The sequence below is a fragment of the Pleurodeles waltl genome, chromosome 3_1, assembly GCF_031143425.1.
Source record: "Pleurodeles waltl isolate 20211129_DDA chromosome 3_1, aPleWal1.hap1.20221129, whole genome shotgun sequence".
NCBI classification, from domain to species: Eukaryota; Metazoa; Chordata; class Amphibia; order Caudata; family Salamandridae; genus Pleurodeles; species Pleurodeles waltl.
The window spans coordinates 42355215-42369867 of record NC_090440.1 but is presented as its reverse complement, the minus strand read 5'-3'; the positions used below and the strand labels follow the sequence as shown (position 1 = coordinate 42369867).

Below are 14653 nucleotides of genomic sequence, written 5' to 3'. Positions count from 1 at the left end.
ATGGCGGCCTCTGTGACGAGGATAGGTGCTCTGATAGTTGTTGGACAGACAGACTGAGTATTACAGCAGGTTTCCAAACCCTTCACTCACTAGTTCACAGAATGGGCCAATGATATTATCCAGGTGCCCATGGGTTGTTTGATGCTCCAATATATGTCTTCACCCTGCGTGCGTTTAAATGTTAAGGGGCCAGTTCTGAAGCATTTATAAGTACTACAATTGCTACTAAAAGAGTACTCTTTTACGTTTTCTTACTTGCATTTGTGCATAGCCACAAAACGTCCAACTCACTATTACTAAAACTGTAAACAGGGCATAGGACTTATTGTGTAGGAACTTTCCCTGAATATTCCCATTTCATTTGCGTTTTAGATGTTTCGGGGACAAATGACGTGGGCATAGAAGAGTACATAAGAGAGTACTACAGGAGTACTAGTTTGCATGCCTCCAAAACCTTTTGCGAATGAGTCCCTATGTATTCATGTCTCGTGCTTTTTCCTGTGATATGCTGCATGTGTGCATGTGTTGCACCTGTGTTACCCGGGTCACTGGTTGGTCTCCCTCACGGGTCAGTAACTCATACATGCCAACAGGGCTGCTTCAGGAGGGAGACTCCTGGTTTTTTAAGCCGAACTGCTTTATTGTAGCTGTCTACCACGTGGCGTTGCCTCTGCTTCAATAGAAGACAGTGGGGGAAATACATTCTCCTGATATTATTTTTAAATACCCACTTTCATGTTCTAAAATGTTGGCATGTAGGGTAACTGGTGCCTGCTAGTGGTGGGTTCATACTGTCAACCCAAGAGCGGAGGGGTCTGCAGAAAGTGATCGGACACAGTCAACCTCAGGTGCAAATTCGGCCTAAGGTGGATATCTGACCTTGGCACAGCCACCCTCTGGGTGCAGATTCGGCCTCTGGTGCATGTCTGACCTTGGCACAGCCACCCTCTCGGTGAAGATTCAGCCTTCGCTGCATGTCTGACCTTGGCACAGCCACCATCTGGGTGAAGATTCAGCCTTCGCTGCATGTCTGACCTTGGCACAGCCACCCTCTGGGTGCAGATTCAGCCTCTGGAGCATGTCTGACCTTGGCACAGCCACCCTCTGGGTGCAGATTCAGCCTCTGGTGCATGTCTGACCTTGGCACAGCCACCCTCTGGGTGAAGATTCACCCTCCACTGCATGTCTGACCTTGGCGCAGCCACCCTCTGGGTGAAGATTCAGCCTTCGCTGCATGTCTGACCTTGGCACAGCCACCCTCTGGGTGAAGATTCAGCCTTCGCTGCATGTCTGACCTTGGCACAGCCACCCTCTGGGTGAAGATTCAGCCTTCGCTGCATGTCTGACCTTGGCACAGCCACCCTCTGGGTGCAGATTCAGCCTCTGGAGCATGTCTGACCTTGGCACAGCCACCCTCTGGGTGCAGATTCAGCCTCTGGTGCATGTCTGACCTTGGCACAGCCACCCTCTGGGTGAAGATTCACCCTCCACTGCATGTCTGACCTTGGCGCAGCCACCCTCTGGGTGCAGATTCGGCCTCAGGTGCATGTCTGACCTTGGCGCAGCCACCTTCTGAGTGCAGATTCACCCTCTGCTGCATGTCTGACCTTGGCGCAGCCACCCTCTGGGTGCAGGTTCACCCTCCGCTGCATGTCTGACCTTGGCGCAGCCACCCTCTGGGTGCAGATTCGGCCTCTGGTGCATGTCTGACCTTGGCACAGCCACCCTCTGGGTGCAGATTCGGCCTCTGGTGCATGTCTGACCTTGGCACAGCCACCCTCTGGGTGAAGATTCACCCTCCGCTGCATGTCTGACCTTGGTGCACCACCCTCTTGGTGCAGATTCGGCCTCAGGTACATGTCTGACCTTGGCACAGCCACCCCCTGGGTGCAGGTTCGGCCTCTGGTGCATGTCTGACCTTGGCGCAGCCACCCTCTGGGTGCAGGTTCACCCTCCGCTGCATGTCTGACCTTGGCGCACCACCCTCTGGGTGCAGATTCACACTTGGAGTAAGCGGGATGGGATCCGTGTCACGTCTGAGACCGAGTGACCTGTCCGCCTTATTACAAGCGCCGTAGGATATAACGCACTGGTAGTAAGCGAGATGTGATCCGTGTCACGTCTGAGACCGAGTGACCTGTCTGCCTTATTACAAGCGCCGTAGGATATAATGCACTTGTAGTAAGCCGGATGGGATCCGTGTCACGTCTGAGTCAGAGTGACCTGTCCGCCTTATTACAAGCGCCGTAGGATATAATGCACTTGTAGTAAGCGGGATGGGATCCGTGTCACGTCTGAGTCAGAGTGACCTGTCCGCCTTATTACAAGCGCCGTAGGATATAATGCACTGGTAGTAAGCGGGATGTGATCCGTGTCACGTCTGAGTCAGAGTGACCTGTCCGCCCTATTACAACCGCCGTAGGATATAACGCACTGGTAGTAAGCGAGATGTGATCCGTGTCACGTCTGAGACCGAGTGACCTGTCCGCCTTACTACAAGCGCCGTAGGATATAATGCACTTGTAGTAAGCGGGATGGGATCCGTGTCACGTCTGAGTCAGAGTGACCTGTCCGCCTTATTACAAGCACCGTAGGATATAATGCACTGGTAGTAAGTGGGATGGGATCCGTGTCACGTCTGAGACCGAGTGACCTGTCCGCCTTATTATAAGCGCCGTAGGATATAATGCACTTGTAGTAAGCGGGATGTGATCCGTGTCACGTCTGAGTCAGAGTGACCTGTCCGCCCTATTACAAGCGCCGTAGGATATAATGCACTTGTAGTAAGCGGGATGGGATCCGTGTCACGTCTGAGACCGAGTGACCTGTCCGCCCTATTACAAGCGCCGTAGGATATAATGCACTTGTAGTAAACGGGATGTGATCCGTGTCACGTCTGAGTCAGAGTGACCTGTCCGCCCTATTACAAGCGCCGTAGGATTTAACGCACTTGTAGTAAGGTGGAGGGGATCGCTGTCATATATGAGACATGGTACCCGTTCGCCAAACTTTAGGCAGGTCCTATGTTTTATCTGCATATGAAGCCATCCATGAACTAACTGTAAAACATGCATGCATTGATCTTCAAATCTATGTGTTTATTTCGCTGTCAAGCAATGCATCAGTTTTTACATCTGTGCATTGAGCCTCCGAGTATTAATATATTATCCATGTGTGTACATGATACTGTGTATCTGTTTACCTATGTATCTGTGTGTGCAATAGCCTTGGAGCCATGCATCTATGTATGTGTTTATCAATGAATATTTGAATCTGCATATCTGTTTATCTATGTATCTGTGTGTGCACATAGCCATGCATCTGTGCATGTGTTCACCACTGAATATGTGCATCTGCACATCTGTTTATCTATGTATCTACTTTTCTAGGTATCTCTGAATCGACATGTCCATGTAATTTTAAAGTTGAAAGTATACCTTTATTATATTGAATAAGATACAACCAAAACAATGGTCTATAGTCTGAACGAAAAATACATTAAGATACCCATTAAGTACAATTGCATAAAAGGGGGTCCTGCCCTGCGCATGCTATTGTCATGGGCAGTGTAGGGGCCCCCTGTGGCCCCTAGCACTTCCTTTCTGCCAGCCTTTTGATGGCGGGCTCCCTGCCATGGACAGGCTGGCAGAAAGTGTGGTTGTAATCAGCCAGGCGGTGCTGGGTTTAACGCCACAATGGCTGATTGCAAGCCCTACCGCCGCCATGCCATCGGAAACCATCTTCCCAGCGGAGACCGAAGTCCTTTGGCGGTCCGACCGTCAAAGTTGTAATTTGGTGGTCGGACCACCAAAGCCACAGCGGTTCAACCGTCAGAGCGAGTTTGAAGGTCTCATGACCGCCAAATTCGTAATGAAGCCAATACGTAATTTGTCCAGAATCACGTGATGTTGAGCCGGCGCCGAGACTTGAACCTGATTCCCTCACCTCTGGAGTCGGCAGCTCAGGCCGTGCCACACCCTATGTGTTCTCGCTTCAAGTCCACCAGGGGGACCCCCGTTCCCTCTATTGGTCGCCCGCCTGACCCTCTTCCACTGGGCGTCTGGGGTAGGATCTGGTTGTCAGACCTCATCTGGGGTGGACAATTTTGTTTTCGGCTACGTTACCGATGTGTTGCATATGTGCCCCCCGTTGCTTATTCATTCATTCATACAGCGCAAAACTGTCCCTGAAACCCAGATCATGAGGCTGGCACACCAGACTGGAAATATTAGACAAAATAATCTCAGCAGAGCAGTGATGGCTATTTGTAGGAGTGCCTTTAATTCATTCCTTACACGTGTGTGTTAGTAATGCAATCTCTTAAAATACTTGCAACCCCTGCTCCCTTCCCTCGAGTCAGTGTTGGATGCTCGGTCTGTCCCTTCCAAACCCTGACTGCCTGACACCCACACTTGCAGTCTGTAAGGTGGAAGACAATCTGTACAATGGGTAGGGTGGCAGACAATCTGTAGGGTGGGGGACAGTCTGTAGGGTGGGAGACAGTCTGTAGGGTGGGAGACAATCTGTAGGGTGGGACACAGTCTGTAGGGTGGGAGACAATCTGTACAATGTGTATGGTGGGAGACAATCTGTAGGGTGGGAGACAATCTGTAGGGTCGGAGAAAATCTTTACAATCTGTAGGGTCGGAGACAATTTGTACAATGTGTAGGGTGGGAGTCAATCTGTAGGGTTGGAGACAATCTGTATAGTATGTAGGGTGGGAGACATCCTGTAGGGTGGGAGACAGTCTGTAGAGTCAGAGACACACTGTAGGGTGGGAGACAATCAGTACAGTCTGTAGGGTGGGAGACAGTCTGTAGGGTCGTAGACAGTCTGTACAATGTGTAGGGTCGTAGACAATCTATAGGGTGGGAGACAATCTGTAGGGTGGGAGACAATCTGTAGGGTGGGAGACAATCTGTACAATGTGTAGGGTGGGAGACAATCTGTAGGGTGGGAGATAATCTGTACAGTCTGTAGAGTGGGAGACAGTCTGTGGGGTCGGAGACAATCAGTACAGTCTGTAGGGTGGGAGACAGTGCTTCATTTGTAAAACACTGAGTGCCGGTGCCTGGAGTTCTGCCCGGAAGCCCAGGACTCGTACCTTTAAATTTTAAATGTCAGCGCCCTGAATACCAAGGCTGATGGTCAGACCTCTTTAATCCACCAGCCCTCCTTTACTCTAAACCCAATGAATATCTGTGACATATGGGAGATTTGGGGCCCCCTCATCACCGCCTGCGGGGGAGCCCCATCATTGTGCGTCATGCCACTGCCCCCATCGGCAACCACCGCCACAAATTAAGCACTGGTGTGAGACAAATTGTCGGGTGGGAAACAACATGTGCATTCTGTACGACTGGGAGACAATCTGTAGGATGGGGGCTCTCACGGACGGGGCGCGGGGTTCTCCATTGCCCCCCCTCAAGCGGTGAGAAGCGGCGGGTGACTTCGCAGCACTCGCGTGCACAAACTGTCTTGGCTCGAAGGCTCGGCTGCACGGCTGGGTTTTCAAAGATTGTAAAATTATTGGTGTTATTGTCTGTAAACGTCACGCTTCCTGCGTGGTGCAATAAATCAGGTCTTGGCTGTATCCATTAGAGAACAGTGGAAGGCGCTTCCGGGCTGGCCTGGAGGGCCGGACACCTGAGGTGGCCCTCTCGGTGAAGCCCCCCTGGCGCTGTCCCGGACAGTGAGACCCCGGTATCGTGATCGTGGGCAGGGAGCGCGCGTCCCTGCCCAAAGGAAGTAAAGTGGCCCTGGCCTGGGCGCTGCCCCTCTGACCCACCCCAAGCACCCAGCCGGGCCTGGCGAGCACTTTGGGGCGGGGGCACCCACCGCGGCCTCGCCCACCCCCGGAGCTCACGACCCACCTAGTTTCTGCAGGTGACTGCGGGTGGTGGCCACCAAAAAACATTTTTGGGATCAGGCTTTATTGTTCGTCAGGCTAAGCCCAGAGAGAGAGAGAGAGAGAGACGGCGTAACACGAAGAAGCGCAGAGAGAAATAATAAACAGTGACAGTGGGGGCCGGCAGGAGAGAGAGAGAACCTGCAAGAGAGGGGTAAAGAGACCGGAAGTGTAGAGTGATGAGACAGAGAGGTGTGAGGTGCGATCAAACTAGGTAACCTTGATGTTCATGAGATAAAGAGACAGAAAGTGTGGAGTGGTGGAAGAAAGGGGCTTGAGGTTGAATACAAACTGTGTAGTCCCGGTGTTAATGAAATAAAGAGACATAAAGTGTGGGGTAGTGGAAGAAAGAGGGTTTTAATGAGATAAAAAGGCAGAAAGTGTGGAGTGGTGGAAGAAAGAGAGTTGAGGTGGAATAAAAGCTGGGTAGTCCTCGTGTTAATGAGATAAAGAGACAGACAGTGTAGGGTGTTGAATGAAAGAGGCGTGGGGTGGAATCAACGTTACTTAGAAGAAAGTGGTTAATGCTAACGTTGCACATCTGAAACAAAACAGTCGACAGTCTTGGGATATCAGTAAGCAAGTAATAGATGGTGCAATCCTGGTAGAAAACCCAACCACCACGGGTTTTAGAGGTACACACGAACAAAGGTGGAACACATGGAACCATCTATGTTCTGTGCTGTAGATACAAAATGCACAGGAAAAAAGCACAACCAGGGCACTCCAAGGTCAATAATAAGTCCATCAAATTCAAGTTGCCGGAGAAGATTTATTCTTATGCAAGCCGAAGACCAAAAATGTTCATAAAGTATATAAGTCCATATAAGAAACAACAGAAAACAAGCAACACGTGTTTCGTCCTATCGGACTTTTTCAAGGCTCAAACACTATGGTAGAGGAAAAATGTTGACCAAATACTATATTTCTGTTCGATTGTCAAAAGCGTGTTGTCCTATGTCCAAATTGGAACCTCTGTACGTATTGTTAGCGTTACCATGCGCTTGACTAACCACGGATGCTAGGAGCTCCCGTTTTCCTTATTCAGGACGGGCGACTACTCAGGAGTTATTGAACCGCATTCTCTTCAATTCTGGGCAACTCGCCGTGTTTGACGACACTAAATACCCCCACACAGCTTTCTTTCCAATTTGGACATAGAACAACACGTTTTTGACAATCGAACAGCAATATAGTATTTGGTCAACATTTTTCCTCTACCATAGTGTTTGAGCCTGGGGTGGAATCAAGACAGGGTACCCTGGTATTCATGAGATAATGAGACAAAAAGTGTAGTGCGGTGGAAGAGAGAGGCGTGACGTGGAATCGAGATTAAAAGCATTGGTATTCACGAGATAAAAAGAGAGAAACTGGGCTGGTGTAAAAAAGAGGGGTGAGGTGAAATCAAGACTACACAGTCTTGGTGTTGATGAGATAAAGAAATTGAAAGTGTACATTGGTGAGAGAAAGAGGATTGAGGTGGAATAAAAGCTGGGTAGTCCTGGTGTTGATGAGATAAAGAGACAGAAAGTGTGGGTGGTGGAAGAAAGAGGCATGAGGTGGAATGTAGACAGCACAGTCTTGGTGTTCATGAGATAAAAAGACAGAAAGGATAGGGTGGTGGATGAAAGAGGAGTGAGGTGGAATCAAGACAGGACTGCATTGATATCCACGCGATAAAGAGACAGAAAGTGTAGGGTGGTGGAAGAAAGAGGCAGGGTGGAATCAAGACTACACAGTCTTGGTGTTCAAGAGATAGAAGATAAAGAGACAGAAAGTGTGGGGTAGTGTAAGAAAGAGATATGAGGTGAAATCAAAACTGGGCAGTCCTGGAATTCATGAGATAAAGCGACAGAAAGTGTGGGGTTGTGGAAGAAAGAGGCGTGAGGTGGAATCAAGACTACACAGCCTTGGTGGTCATGAGATAAAGCGACAGAAAGTGTGGGGTGGTGGAAGAAAGAGGCGGGAGGTGGAATCAAGACTACACAGCCTTGGTGTTCATGAGATAAAGTGACCGAAAGTGTAGGTGGTGGAAGAAATAGGCCTGAGGTGGAATCAAGACGGGGCAGAGCTGATACCCACGCGGTAGAGACAGAGAGTGGAGAGGGTTGGGGAAAGAGGCAGGGGTGGACTCAAGACTGCACTGCCTTGGTGTTCATGAGATAAAGTGACAGAAAGTGTAGGTGGTGGAAGAAAGAGGCGGGAGGTAGAATCAAGACGGGCAGAGCTGATTTCCACACAGTAGAGACAGAGAGTGGGGGGGTGGAACCCAGACTAGGCGGCCTTAGCATTTTCTAACCCGGTATTTACCGTTGGCACTGTGGGCCCCTAAGAGAATCACAGGCCCCTGCACTATTTTTAATTTTTTTTAGTTTTGACAAATTAAGCACTACATATCTCGTAGCCAGTATTGTACTACATTATTACAACCTAAATATAATCTAACAAAATTGTTGTGTCCTAAATTTAATTTACAAAAAATTTCGCCCCATTAGAGTTGAAATTAAAATCGACACCCAATGGAGCAAAATTTTTGTAAATGATATTTACACTCGGATATTTTTAATGTGTTGGTATTCTGACATGTAACCTCGGAGCCGCCCCTCGGGACAAGGAGACATGAGTGGGCTTCTTAGGCGTTGCGAAAAATTGGAAATTTTCGCTGAGTCGAAATCTGCGAAAAGCCTCCCAAGTACCCTGGCATGAATTAGGGAGGGTTTTTATCTTTTTAAAAACGGTGCATTCGTTGTAAACTCTTTGTAATGTGTGAAGATTACAAAAAGAAACAGAAGGAGTCGGACCAAAACCTCGTAAACGCGGGTCTGTGTGACAGGCCCCCGGGGGGCGGGGGGGCAGTTCAGAGGCGGCGACCTTACACAGAAAGACATTTTGTCGGCCGATAAACGGGCTGTTTTTTAATCATTCAGTTATATTCTTCGACAAGCAAAGATGGGCGACGTTGATTGACTTTGCACAAATTGCAAACCTTACAGGCGCGTTGCCCAACTCTTAATGCAGAATTAGTCGGGTAAGTTTGCAAACTTGGAACTGCACAGTGCAAGGAGCCTGGTCTGCGAGCAACCTCTGCGCCTCTGCACAATGTTGCAACACAACATCACAAGTGTGTTTTACCTGCCCCGCTGAAGCCCCAGCCCTGCGTGCAGATGTTTATAAAATGTATAGAAACCTATGGAAAGACTCGCGTATTAAATTCATGTTTCATGTGAACATTACATCACAAAGGAGCGCCTCGAAGCTCCCACAGAACAGGAGGAAGAAACAGAGAAATATATATCTGTCGTGTGTCTGTCTGTGCACATATATAGAGAGACAGACAGAGAGAGACACACACACAACGCCCCCCTTAAGACAGGCATTTACACAAATAGCAAATCTATACATGTTTGCGTATATATCTATGTGTGTGTTACTCACTCTCCCTCGTGCCATTGGATATATATATATATATATGTATTATATATATATATATATATATATAATATATATATATATATATATAAGAGCGAGGGAGAGGGCGCACGAACATGTACGGTTTGTCAGTATATGCGCCGGCCTAGGAGGCTATAAGTGTTTATTTACGTATCTCTCCATCCGTTATCCGCCCCTCCATCGTCCCGCCTCTCAGTCTACCTCTCCTGAACTCATTCAGTGAAGACCCCCCTCCCCCCCAGCAGACCCCTTCTGGACTCCCCAAAGCCAGGGGAGCACAGGTCCGGTTGGCTTGTAAAACACGAAATCGACTAATGTCTTTTAAATGATAGCTCCCAGAAGCGTGCCTGGTCTTTATTGGGAGCTGGGAGCCTATTTTAAGAAATCCCGCGGAGCTGTTAAAAAGGGAATGTTAGTTTGCCCTTAAGAAAAAAAACTGGAAAAACACATTTAGTGCAAAGTCCGAAAAGGCAGGGAAGGACGCGGACCCTAAGACAGATCTGTAAGCAGTCAGGGGATAGATTCAGGGTAGAAACCTGGCTGCAGGGAATATTCCCAAAGGTGGACTGGAATCACTCCTTCTACCGCCACTTTTAAAACTTGTTAAAGCGCCTAGAGGTTATTTATTTGGCTCTATAAACGATCACTTTTACTACCAAGTCACCACGTCCGCTTATTACCTGATTATAAAAATATCCTGGAAGCGTCTGGCGCTAAAAATGAAATATATTAAACAATACTTAAACCAGAAGCAGTTGTTAACCCTTTCCGCGCTCACTGGTTACGAGGTGATGGTGCCTGGTGTTAATCAACGGATCCGGTATTAAATGTTTGTAATGACGAAGGTCACCCTATTAATAATAATTATAATGTGACTAATACAGATTGTTGTAGTTTAAAGGGCAGTTTTTATTACTGGGATTTACAACGTGACTATACCCAGCGATGGTTATTAATAATCAAAGCTGGGATTGGTTTAAAAAGGAAGAAAATAGAATAAAAACGGACTCAGCATTTACAAAATAGGATTGTACCAAACTCAAGCACGTCTGCCTCGGAGTACTGTTGTGTCGAGTGATGGTGATCTACAGCGCTACAAAACGTCAAAACAGTGGCGGACGGCGCTATATAAAAATGGTGATAAATAAAAAAAAATGAGGCAACTGCATTTTACTGAGGGGAGGGGGTCGTATCTGTTTTAAAACGAGCATACATTCCTCCAAGATCAAGTGTATTTTACTTTCTTGATCCACGACATGTAACCGCCGGTTTTTGCCAATTCAGTAGAATTAATAGCGCCCAGAACCGCGGAGCCGCTGTTTGAAGCGCTATGTAGAAGCTAATTGGCGCTTGTATTGTTTGCGTTTCTGGTTGTTTTGGGCCTGATTTGTATTTGTTTATTTTTGTTTTGCGTGACAGGCCGTTCCCCATGATGTGAATGAACTTGACGTTAAAGACACTTAGATACATTTAGGGGCTCTGCCCCCCCGTCCAGCGGCGGCCCTGCTAGTTTACGGGGTACCAGAGGTCTCGTGAAGTTACTGCGGGGTGACCCGGGGTGGCGCCGAAGGCCCCCCGCCCGGTCTGCCCTTGAGAGGGGGGGATGGAGGGGGGGGGGGCAGAGTTTGCTGCAAGAAGCGGGGACTCTTTTATGGGTCATTGTGAAGATTGATGGTGATCAGCGCGCCCGAGCGCCTGACCTCAATAAACAACGATTAAGGGTCTCTCTCTGGGCGCCCGTCGGCGGAAGCTCTTTTATTTAAAATTTTTTACAAGCTCTTTTTAATGCGAGTGACTTTTGTTTATAAACGACATACGCATTTCTCTGTAGATGTGAGCGCGCACGTTTGTCCAGCCAAGCCCCGTACATATATCATTTTTCCACATTTTTATAAATGTGAATATCACATGGTTGTGATGAATGTACAATTTGCCCTGACAAGAGGGCCAGTTTAAGACAATCCCATAGGATGGAGGTTTCGAGCTAGTGTAACACGCGTAGAAAGCGCTTCGGGACCGTGCAGACGGTGGGAATGCGCTATAAAAATACACTTAACATACCCTAGAATGTGTTTTTCTTCGGCAGGAATTTGTGGTCTTTAATAATGTGTGATTTACTGGCGGTGGCGGGTCTTGACCTCTCGGGACTTTGAGACAGAAACTGTCCTCTACTTGTTTCTATAACGTCGCATAGGAAGGGCTGAGCTGCAGAGACGTCAAACGTGTCCGTCCGCCCGTTCATCCACCCTTCCACTCACTAAACCACCAACCAAGCGACCATACACCCACCCACCCCCAGTCCGTCCGCCCACCCATCCACCCAAACCCCATCCATCCATCCAACCAATCCATCCATTCACCCAACCCCCATCTATCCACCCAAACCCCATCCACCCAACTCCATCCATCCATTCACCCAACCCCCATCCATTCACCCAACCCCCACCAATCCACCCAAACCCCATCCATTCACTCAACCCCCATCCATCCATTCTCCCAACCCCCATCTATCCACCCAACCCCATTCATCCATCCCCATCCATTCATTCACCGACCCCCATCCATCCACCCAAACCCCATCCATCCATCCAACCCATCCATCCATTCACTCAACCCTCATCTATCCACCCAAGCCCCATCCTTCTAACCCCATCCATCCATCCATCCATCCACCCAAACCCCATCCATCCACCCAACTCCCATCCATCCTCTAAAACCCCATCTATCCATCCATCCATCCACTCAACCCCCATCTATCCACCCAAACCCCATCCATCCACCCACCCATCCATCCAACCCCATCCATCCATTCACCCAACCCCCATCCATCCACCCACACCCCATCCATCCATCCACCCATCCATCCATCCAACCCAATCCATCCATCCACTCAAACCCCATCCATCCACCAACACCCTATCCATCCAATCCCGTCGGTCCAACCCAATCCATCCACTCAAACCCCATCCATCCATCCATCCATCCATTCATTCACTCAACCCCCATCTATCCACTCAAACCTCAATCATCCACCCATCCATCCATCCAACCCCATCCATTCATCCACCAAACCCCCATCCGTCCGTCCATCTATCCATCTCTGCGCTCCTTACCCTTTTCACTGGTGCGTGCACTGAGTCCCATGTGTTATATTTTGCAAATATATGAACATATTGTATAGTGACCCTTTAATGCTATTGCTACTCTTTAATCCCCATGTATCTACTCTATTCATTTACGCACTCTGGCGAAACATTCCAGTCCATGTTCCACCTTTACGCTACGCGCTTTACTCCACATAGGGGCCACCCGCGGAGCTCTTCGTCCTCTCCACAACTTCTGTGAAAAACTTTCTCCGACTCTCTTTTCGGCCGACATTTCATCTATTTCGCCCCTTCGGGCCCGCGTGACTCTGAGTGTTCCGAACCCTGGACCGGTTAATGCAGCGCTATATTAAATACTTATCAATACAGAAAAAAATAATACTCTTGAGCGTCTATTCTAAATAATGATGTAGGCGCTACATTTAAATACAGCGCCTACTGTTACCCTAATCTCGCCTTTACACGTTTCATGTCTTTCTGTATCCTTCGGTCTGGGGTTTGGGGTGCATCTGTGTGTTGGGGAGGGGGGGGGGGGTCAGTGGGGAGAGTGGGGGTTACCTGCAGTCCCGAGCCCCCGACCTCAGATGGGCCCTTGCCTCACCCCAGCGCTTCTTACCGTAGCAGGGCTCCAGGCTGTGGCTGCTCTCGTGCAGTTTGCTGGGGTTCTCCGGGGGGGTCTTGCAGGGCCCCCCCTGCAGGTAGAGCTGGTGATGCTGCGCCTGCTGGTGGTACTTGCTGAACGAGGTCCTGTCCTCTCCGGGGCTGCCCTCCAGGCTCGGGCACTCCTGCGAGTAGGCGCCCCTGGGCTTGTCCCCGAAGCCTGTCCCTTTGCCGGCCAGGTAGGCCGGGCCGAACTTGTCCCCGGGCGCCTGGAAGGCCGTATATGGGGGCGCTGGGGGCTCCCTGCCCGGCTGCGCGGCTGCGCTGTAGTAGGGCTCCATGGCCCCTCTGCCGGCGCAGTAGGACACGCACGTATCCGCGTTCATCCCTGGGGGGGCGGAGAGGGGCAGGGCTCGGGTGGGTCTCTGTAGGTGGAGGGGGGCAGAAGTGGGAAGAGTCCAGGGGGAGGGGGCGCAGGTGCCCACGATGCCCTTCACTGGCTGCGCTGGACGGGAGCCGTGCCCACTGGTGTGCGCAGCAGATGCGCAATTCCAGCGCGGGGTCCGCGGGAGGGGGTGCTTGTAGGGTGGCAGTGCCAGGTGGGGGCTCTTCCCAAGGGGTGCTGCCCTGCAGTTATTGTTCTGTAGGTTGTCAATGCCCGGTGGATGGCGGCTCCTCCTAAGGGGTGCTGCCCTGAAGGGTGGCAGTGCCCAGCAGGTTGGCGGCTATTCCTAAGGGGTGCGGCCCTGCAGCGACCGATCAGTAGGATGGAAGTACCCGGTGTAGGTTCTTCCTCAGGGATGCTGCCCTGCAGTTATTGCTTTGTAGAGGGGCAGTGCCCGGCAGCTCTTCCCAAGATGTGCTGCTCAGAGGTGGCCCCTCTGCAGGCTGGCAGTGCCCAGTGGCGGCTCTTCCCAAGGGATGTTGTCCTGCAGGGTGGCAGTGCCCGGCTCTTCCTAAAGGGCGCTGCCCGGAAGTGTCCCCTCTGTAGGCTGGTAGTGTCCGGTGGCAGCTCTTCCCAAGGGGTGCTGCCCAGCTCTCTAGTTTGACAGTGTCCGGTGGCTCTTCCTAACCTGTCGTGCCCAGCAGCGGCTGCTTGCAGGGCAGCGTGTCCGGTCGTGGCAACAGTCGATGGGCACTGCCTGCAGCGGCTCCTCTGGAGGGTCCCAACCCTGCCTTCCTCACCCACAGCTGTGGCACCGCGACGCAGGCTGTATCCTCCTCTTCCAGGCGCACTCTGAGCCCCCCTCGCACAGCCCCCCTCACCGCTCTCAGCCACGGAGGCACCGGCCCTCCCTCCTTCCCACCAAGAGACGCAACTGGCTGCTTGCAGGGCCTGCCTTGTTTGTGCGCCCCCCACAGCAAGACCTCACCCCTTCCCAATTAATAAGGAGATGATGACAGCCCGAGGGCGCACGGAAGGGGCGGGGGGATGCGTTTTAATACAAGAAGGAAAACTTTTATGATAAAAATTACAGACACATGACAGTAATGCAATTAAAAGGACTGAGTGAAGGTTCTGTCTGGAGGGGGCGCTTCCGGAAGGGGGCGGGGGTGGGGTGATTTCACGCCTCCTTTGGTCACGGTCCG

At 50.4% G+C, this 14653-nt stretch overlaps 1 protein-coding gene across 1 annotated transcript in view; it reads right to left on the bottom strand.

The window, feature by feature from the left end:
• Positions 1-14349, bottom strand: part of ALX4 (ALX homeobox 4) — a 177866-nt gene extending 163517 nt beyond the window's left edge. The window contains exon 1 of the mRNA XM_069221797.1: positions 13080-14349. Within this exon, the coding sequence (XP_069077898.1) occupies positions 13080-13449 (370 nt within the window). The 5' untranslated portion in view covers positions 13450-14349. The remainder of the gene's footprint in view (positions 1-13079) is intronic.
• Between the last annotated feature and the right edge of the window lie 304 nt (positions 14350-14653).